This window comes from Ascaphus truei, chromosome 6 (genome assembly GCF_040206685.1).
Source record: "Ascaphus truei isolate aAscTru1 chromosome 6, aAscTru1.hap1, whole genome shotgun sequence".
NCBI classification, from domain to species: Eukaryota; Metazoa; Chordata; class Amphibia; order Anura; family Ascaphidae; genus Ascaphus; species Ascaphus truei.
The window spans coordinates 17,346,369-17,356,045 of NC_134488.1; the positions used below are offsets into that span (position 1 = coordinate 17,346,369).

Sequence of the window (9,677 nt, forward strand, 5' to 3'; positions counted from 1 at the left end):
GTGTGTGTGTGTGTGTGTGTGTGTGTTTTATTTATTTATTTTTTTGGACCTTTGGCCCGTCACTCCGCCTCAGGCCAATGAGAGGTGTGGGGGGCGGGCCAAGGGGGTGGTGTGAGTGTGTGAGGCCAATGAGAGGTGTGCGGGGGCGGGCGGGCCAAGGGACCAATGAGAGGGACACCGGACATCCAGACAGGCAGGCAAACATACAGTGCTTTCACTAATATAGTATAAGAAATGTGGGCTTATTTCATAAATAGTGGACACCTCTATATACACTTACACTGCAGCCATCTATATCCACACACTGCCGCCCTCTCTGTGTGTACACACACACACACACACACACACACACACACACACAAACACACTGCAGACACTTACTTTGCAGCTACACACTCTCTCCCTCCTTAAGGCTGCGGTCCCAGTAACAGCCTGTGCGCACGGCGCGGCGTGCACTGTGCCTGTGATCACCGCCTCTCAATGGGGCTGGGCCCAGTACGCACCGTCACGCAGAAGGTGCAGTCGCGCCGTGCTGCAAAGTTTCTCAACTCAATCAAATTGAGTTCAAACCTTGCGACGGAGGCGTGGCCACGCCCCCACCGGCGGTTCACCCAATGAGGGCGAACCAGCCGCGTGATGTAATGGCCACGCCCCCGCAAATCCCCGACCACGCCCCCTCCCTCTCTCCCCTCAGACCGCAGATCGCGGTTAGCGCTGTGCACGCGCCGCCCCCCCCCCGCTGGGCGCGCGTGTCACAGACATTACTGGGACCGCAGCCTAACTCAACTAAGTCTGTCAGCTCTGTTCACGGAGGGAGGGGGAGGAGTCACAGCCTGCTGCTTCTTCCTGACCAATCCCCTGCCCTGTCTCAGAGCTGTTCCTTCCTCCTCACCAATCCCCTGTCCTGTCTCAGAGCTGTTCTGAAAGCTTATTGGCTGGAAATAAACACATTGCAAGCTGCGAAAATTCCGGGCACTACTGAATGAATAATGCCCAGAATTTTATCTAATCAGAGAGCAGGGATTTCAGTAATGCCCGGAATTTTACTGCTTTAGACTATAATACATGTTACAGCCAGGTGTATTGATTCGCTACTAAAATAACCCAGCTTGATTCGACGTGAGACCAGATCTGGGTACAAAGACATTGAGTGCAAGAAAGTCCAATGTGTGCATAATATAGGGGTGGGAAAATAAATAAACTGGGACAGTGTAAGAGGAGCTCTGGAATATATATTCTCACACAGAGAGCGACAGGGAAGTGAGGTCTCTATATTTGCAAAAGGGAGGAAAAATAATCAAATAAAAAATTAATTGCATTGTGGGGTTTTGTTGCAAATGAAGTAGCATATGTGAAATCTTATGCAGGCAGCGAGATTTGATGTGACACCTTGTAATACTACAAGTAACTGCTACCAAAATTTCACTCAAAAAAGTACAAATCAAAATAAGACACATTTTAAAGGACAAAATGTACATGTTAAATTAGCCCCATAAATGTTATCATTTACACATTCATGGATTGTTTGTAAATTTACACAGATAACATGAATAAAGGGACATAAGGGAGATACTCTGATGGAGCTAAGTACCAGTAACTGCTGAGATGGGGGTACTTCTTCCTGTGTTTTTATGTTCATTCAGGAAACACACACTAAATCTTCACCATGCACTTCATTAATATTTCACAAACAAGTAACTAGAGGTCATTCATCCTTATCCGACTTGTCCGCTAGTGTTGATAAATGGACAGAACTCTTGCATACAGGAAGAACACAACGTAGCAGAATGAAGAGAGGGATGACACCTATCCTCCAAACCCATTGACTTAAATGAAAACGAAAGCAACCCCCAGCAGCTCTCACTTACCTAGATTGACATTGTACTCACCACCTCGCTCACGGTACATGTGATATACGAAGAAGCAGGATAGAGGTTTGAGTATCAGGCTTAAAATGGCCATGCCAGCACTGAAGCGAAACAAATCTCGCAGTGGACTAGAAGCTACGCTGGCCTCCGCAGCAGCAAAGTATAACGAAAAGAGTATGATGTCCGTTATAACTGTGAGCATCAATCCAATCAGAAACTGCAAATCAAGCAAAAAGATACGGAATAGTATTCTTGTAGTTACAACTTTGCATGTCCCATGCAGTTTCTGGGCTACAAAAGAAAGAAGGGTCTCTTTTAGGACTTACCATAATGATTGCATCAACAGAGTCCCTCTGTGCAATTGCCCAAATGCCTACTGCCAACACAGTGAGGTTTCCCCAAACATAGGCTGAAGGAAGCCAATTGGCTGTACACGCCCTGCAAGACATCACACAGATAATTAGACCTGGGCCTATACAACATTTACGCTGTCCGAATTCAAAGCAAAGACTAATGTGTTACTAGCTGAAAGTAGCCGGTGTTATTCAGGAATTCTAAGAAACCACAAAATACTGAGATTTATAAATGGATAATTACATTTTTTTTAGTTTCTTAATGCAAAATCCCTCTGCTAAAAACAACAACTGCACCCATAATAGTTTCATTGCCACAGAGGTCTTGAAGTGTTCAATCAAGAGCCTCTAATGCGTGTTTGTGGGACATTGTACTCTCGTCCCAAACACCGACCTCGCACGCAGGAAGAACTTTCACTGCTCCTGTATTTTTGCTAATTGCAAATTGGATTTTCAGACCAAGATTAAGTGGGAGCTTGAGGCTTGTGTGATGGGATCATGTCATTTGTGATGTCATCAGTTATGTCATACGTGATGTACTTTGTGAATTTTATCTAAACTGAGTAAAATATGCTCCTTGATCTCAGGAACCATCATGCAAAATGTTGTCATGATAACTTAAGAGGTGTCCAAATGCATCGCGAGCAGGGAAACAACTTTCCAAAATATATAGTACCTATCAATATGCATTGAATACTGCAGAATACTAGCAGGGCACAACCTGTTCCATTAGTCACATGATGCAAAACTCAAACTTTATGCCAGTGTTGCGCAAAGTGGGGGGCGCGAGATTAACTTTGGGGGGCGCAGAGGCCCTGCACGCTTCCCGAAAGCACTTAATTTAAGTTCCGGGGAAGTGGCGAAGGCCTCTGTAAACTGCACTTACCATGGTTCAGATGGCATCTGGAGACACGTCACCATGGCAACGCGGCGTCAAATTATGTTGTGGGGTCATGTGACGTCACGTTGCTATGGCAACATGTAGTCATGATGCTGAGACGCCGGAAACCAAGGTAAGGGGGAGTAAGGAATGGGGTGTGCGCGGAGAGGACAGCCGGCAGGGAGGCGCAGGGAGGCACCTGCAGTATTTATAAACTTCCGCATATTGACATGATTATTGCTGGCGTGTATACATGCAAAAATCACAGACGTGTATGCACTCTCACGGAGTCTTGTAATGTATCAAAATATCAATTTATTAAAAAATAAAAAGGATCAATGTTTCGGTTCACACTTGAACTAAAACTTTGATCCTTTTTGTAATAAATTGATATTTTTATACGTTACAAGATAGTGTTGCCAGACGGCTTCTCAAAAAATGTGACACGCTCAAGACATACCCAAACCTCTCCCCGCTCCATGCTGTTTCCTCCTCTCCTTGGCCCCACCCCATAGCTCCTGACACCTCTTCCCGAGTGGCTGCATTACCAAGCAGCAGCCAATCAGGATAAAGGAAGCTACCCAACCCCCCTGCAACAGCCCTGCTTGGGGAAATCCCGCGGCCCACCAAGTCGCTCAGGTCACTATGTACAGAGAGGCAATACCGGTATACACATACATGTCCAGTATTAACTCTAATTTTTTACAGGACAGTGTCCAAATAAAGGCCAGTCCGGTTCAATACTGGCCACCCTATTACAAAACCCCGGCATACACTTTGTTATTCATGCAAGATACTGACCCCCCCCCATGAATTTCGTTGGTCATGCATCCGTGGCAACATATACCACAACACTGTGAGTGTTCCTATTAAAGGACACTACTATACGTGCAAAGCCAGCACACAAAAACACTGAAATATTACTGATGCATTAGCCACAAATTTTTTTTAAGTTTGAACTGTTTTATAATATTTGACAAGAAAAGACACTAAAGCTTACAGCTTGTTTTTAGTTTGGACGTTTGTGACCCCCCTCCGTCCTGATTTGAAGTTCACTCATCCCACTTTTAAATAGCAGGTCTTGTTATGCACCCGGGAATGTTCAGTCTATTCAGACATCTCTCCCTCCATTAGAGGTTAGGAGAGCGTTTGCAGGTAGTGTTAGGTTTGTAGAAGGCTATGGCACGGTTCCAGTCATAGAAATACTTCGGACAAAGACTGACTAAATGACCATTACATATGTGACGAGAGACAGAGAAGTATTTAACTATATCATTTGCCATGCTGAATGTAGCATTGGGGTTTTTTTTGTATAAAGAATATTAGTATATTCACAAACAACCGCCCCAACCCTACAAAATCTATGACAAATTAATAGACGTGGGTGCATGTGGACATACTGTAAGGAATCCATAATTACTATTAAAAAAAAAAGTCATACAAAACCTCCACAATTGTCCTCAGCACTCCGTAACTTTAAAGTCTTAAGGGGTGTCTACGACACCCTAATAATAGAAACTCTCATACACAAAATAGCCAAAAACAAATTTAATAGACAATGAATACTGTACAATACAGTAAAAGTAGGTTGAAAAGTACAACATATCAATTTCAAATAAACAAACAATCTACAATAGTAAAAAGATCACACATCATCGAGACTGCCCCACACCTCTGGAATGCCCTTCCCCTCAATAGCCAACGAATAATAATGATAGCATGTTCTTGTATAGCGCTGCTAGTATTACATAGCGCTTTACAGAGACATTTTTGCAGACACAGTTCCTACAATCTTATGTTTTTTGGTGCCTGAGACACAGGGAGATAAAGTGACTTGAACAAGGTCACAAGGAGCCGACAGGTTCCCCTGCTTCAAACTTAGTGCCAGAGTCAGTGTCTTTACTCACTGAGCCACTCCTTCAACATGAGTAGCTCCGTGGCTAATACTATACACCAGATACATAAAGTTTGGCCCCTGCAGATGCACTTACCAGAACGCCCTCCTACTGTCTGTACGTTCTTCCTACCTAACAATTAGATAGTAAGCTCCTCGGGGCAGGGACTCCTTTTCCTAAATGTTACTTTTATGCCTGAAGCGCTTATTCCCATGATCTGTTATTTATATTATTTGTTATTTATATCAGCGGTGCGCAAAGTTGGGGGCACAGGATTTGTTTGAGGGGCGCGGGCAGTTGCAGAGGCCCTGCGCTCTTCCCAGAGGGATTTAAACTAAATGCCAGGGGATCGCGTGAGGCCTCTGCAACTCACTTACCGGGAATCTGCAGAGCTGGTAAGACGCGTTGTTATGGCAAAGCGGCGGTGTCATGTGGAGTGACGGCACACGTCCATCTCCATGGCAACAGGGTCACGTGGCGTCATTTGACGCCGCCAAAAAAGGTGAGGGGGGTGCGAAAGCGAAGGGGAGCAGGCAGGGGGGCGCAGCGCAAAAAGTTTGCGCTCCCTTGATTTATATGATTGTCGTGTGTGTTACTGTCCACCGGCACATAGTCTCATGTAATTGCAGATATATGAAAATGTAAAATATATGAAAAGCAGCACATTAATGAACAAATTAACTAATTAAATTATTCAATCACTGGAACAGGTATATTCACAGAAGAAACTCATTCATTCAAATTCCATTAAAGCTTTCCAACATTCAGCTCTAATAGTTGGTTAATTTGACCACATAAATTGCACTGCCAACATAATTTTAAGTTGAGAAAATACCAAAACTCTGGTTAAGTTGTTATTCCTATTTCATTACAGTTTCCCAATATTCAACTATACATACAGTTGTGTGAAAAAGAAAGTACACCCTCTTTGAATTACATGGTTTTACATATCAGGACATAATAACAATCATCTGTTCCTTAGCAGGTCTTAAAATTAGGTAAATACAACCTCAGATGAACAACAACACATGACATATTACACCGTGTCATGATTTATTTAACAAAAATAAAGCCAAAATGGAGAAGCCATGTGTGCACCTTAATTCCTATGGAAGCAGTAAGGGTGTACTTAGTTTTTCACACATGGCTTGTCCTGTAGATTGTTTATTTGAAATTGATATGTTGTACTTTCCACCCTATTTTTACTGTATTGTATGCAGTGCCTATTACATTTGCTTTTGGCTATTTTATGTACGAGGGTTTCTATTGTTAGGGACACCCCCTTAAGACTTTAAACGTATGGAGTGCAGAGCACAATTGTGGAGGCTTTATACAGTACTGTATATAAGGTCATAAGCCCAGTAGCACTCCTTTGACACAAATACATATGGTGTGGCAAGTTCGGGTACTGAGCTTGGAGGGGTTGAGTGTGTTTAGTTTGCCCTGTTACAGGACAGAAAAATGCAATGTTTCAGTTTCACTATATCTGCCACGTAAATGTACAGCATAAGTCAACACTATGGTGGAAGTCATACTGTACTTACCATACAGTCAGCAACCAATGTGCTAATACAATTGCCTGTAGGAGAGAAGAGAGGAAAAACAAACAACTGGTTAAAATAAAACAGTGAAATACTTGGAAGACGTCTGGCTCTGAGCCTTCACTTTAACATTTGCATGCTGAATCTGTACCCTGCCTCCACTTATTAACTCTAAAGCGTGAGATGGTTACAGACATTGCTTTCTATTTTGCTTCTTTCTAGTCTTCATGTTCAAACAGATGTACCAGCTTCATATTGTTTTCCCTTGTGTAGTGATCATTCCCTGTTTAATAATCAAGCACTGTGCATTTCTGTCCGGATCTTACATTAATATAGGATTCTACTCTTTTCTATTTCTCCTCCTTACCTGACCCTGGGGGTCTCCCAGAGATGCTCTGTGGTCCACAGAATATGTGCCTCCCAGACACCAAGTGGCTCAGCTCGATGGCCAATAGAAAAGCTGACGTTGCGGCTTTTTATGGATGACCCCGCTGCCATGTTTGTAGTCTAGAGGCCATATTTGTCTTTTTTGGTGACAAAAACCATCAAATAAAAAATAAAATACAAATATCTGGGAAACCAGGGGGTCCACAGTTGTTAAAGGAAAGCAGCAGTTCCAGCAATATCCTACGTGTGGGGTTTTTTAATAAATCAGTTCTGTACTATGAGAAAATACTTGTAGCATTTAAAAAAAATGTTTTACAGACATTTTTAATGTTTCTAATGTAGGAAGCATTTCCAAAGTGACAGCCCCTTCCCCTTCTGATAGGCTCTGGCTCTTGAGCCCCGCCCTCTCTCTAGCAGTGCACCAATTGTATATAGTAACTGCCCAGCCAATCATATTCCAGGGCTACATTTCCCATAATGCTGAATTAAATAACCCAGAGCAAGCGATCGATTACAGGAGAACAGATCGATCTGCAGCTTAGCTAATCACTTGTCAGAGTGCAGATTGTATTGATGCACATATTGAATTGGTGGGAAAAATAAATAAATAAATAAATAAATATATATATATATATATATATATATATATATATATATATATATATATATATATATATATATATATATATATATATATATATATACACATACATATATATACAGTGTTCGACAAACCTATACATTTGCTCGCCCCGGGCAAGTGGATTTAACCCCCGGGCGAGTAAATATTGGCCCAAGCAGCACACGTTTGGTACTAGGTGGCGAGTAGATTTTTTTTGTGTGGCGAGTAGATTTTTTGGTGATTTGTCAACCACTATATGTATATATGTATATATGTATATATGTATATATATATATATATATATATATATATATATATATATCTCACACAAAAGACTAAGACAATCCCCCAAAATAGCACTCTAGATATACCACAAAGTAACTCATCAAATATAGCAAAAAGACTTGGCAACAAAGTCAAAGTAGAAAAGGAAATGATTTTACAAAGCGAGCAATAAGATACACTAACTTTAAAAACATAAACACACTAAAGGCAGCAAAAATACATAAAGGCTGTGACTCACTAAAGATATACAAAAATGAATAATGCTGAAAATGAACCAAATAACAAAAATGTATCTAAATAATAAGCCTAATGACTATATAAAGTGACACAAAGAAAGCTAAATGGAACAAAAAAAACCCTAAAAAAAAAACCTAGCTACAGAACATATGGTTAAACTAAGGGCATACGGAAAAGTATGACATAAATAAACCTATATACACAATAATGTACATAAGAAAAAATAATAACTTAAACCAAGGGGGAGGCACAGGGGAGAAAAAGATAAAAAATACTCAAACCCTGAACAGCAAAAAACAAAAGTAATATAAGCAAGTAAAAAAACATGGATGCATAGGATACCTGTGGTAACTGCACATAAGCAGACAGGACACATGGCTATGAAATGTAGGGAAAAGCCAGTCCCATTTGACAAATCAAACAAACATGAGTATAAATCCCACAAGAGATAATGACTCCAGGCAGCAGAGAAAATGATACTCAGCTGTCATACTTTTCCTTATATATAAAAATAGGCAGACGGCACACACAAACTGGAAATAGGTGCTTGTCCCATACAGGTAATGTATAGATAGGTTCCTTACCGAGTAAATCCAGGATCACAAGTCAAGAAGGAGACAGCACACTCAGGAGGTACAAAAAAAGCGTGTATTCAGTAGAAAAACTGGCACATAAACCCGACGTTTCGGTCCTTGGCACAGGACCTTTCTCAAGGGAGTGCTCTGTACATAATGATACCTGACAAACATATATACCCACCACCCATCAACAAACAGATCCCTGATAGGCTAAACCATGATGTTAAACAGCTGTAGACACTAGCTAATCAAATACGACATCAGCACTGAGCAACAGTGGTGTCGGGTGGTGTCTCACGTATCTTAGTAACCATTAACAATGGCGCACATGCGCAACATACGTCACAACTACAAATAATAAATATATAAGGGTAATTGCTAATAAACACGAGCGTTCAATGCGTATGCTAGGTTTCCACGAATAAATAGCAAAGCATATGTACGGAGCATACCATGGTATTACATAATGAAAATAGCGACTGTAGTGACTATCCATTAAATACCGGCGTCCGCACAGGGAAACACAGTGTCGGATAGCGTCTAACGTAACCAGGTAACCACCACTGCAAAGCAACAATGGCGTTTTTCAGCATGCGTAACAACAAAGAAATAGGAAGAAAATTCCTGAGGGACGCAAGCGACCAATGTGCACACTGAGCTGACTCGGATAGGCAACCTAACACATAGGAAGAGCATCACATAACATAACTTGTTGAAAATAAATAGATAATTACCCAAAATGTCACGAAGACACACACAGCAGCTGCAATCACAATATAAATAAAGCAAGCGTGATAGTGCATGCGTGACTAGCATAATTATTGAACAAGTGTCATAACATCAGATAGCCAAAGTAAAATAGGGAAAAATAATAAGGTGAAAGACAAAAAATAAGGGACGGGAAGGGAAGTGTTCCTTGGAGTCCCAAGACACATGAGGAGTGAACACATAAAAATAAGGCAGACTGCGATCTTCCAAAAACCCACTGACAAGAACTCTTTACTATATGCCACCAGCCACCACCCTGAGCC

At 41.5% G+C, this 9,677-nt stretch overlaps 1 protein-coding gene across 1 annotated transcript in view; it reads right to left on the reverse strand.

Annotated features, from left to right (window-relative positions):
• AGTRAP (angiotensin II receptor associated protein) overlaps positions 1-9,677 on the reverse strand; it is a 29,457-nt gene that overhangs the window by 3,075 nt on the left and 16,705 nt on the right. The window contains exons 2-4 of the mRNA XM_075603458.1: positions 6,541-6,575; positions 2,195-2,306; positions 1,869-2,085 (exon numbers count right to left, since the gene is read on the reverse strand). Coding sequence (XP_075459573.1) covers positions 1,869-2,085; positions 2,195-2,306; positions 6,541-6,575 — 364 coding nt within the window. The remainder of the gene's footprint in view (positions 1-1,868; positions 2,086-2,194; positions 2,307-6,540; positions 6,576-9,677) is intronic.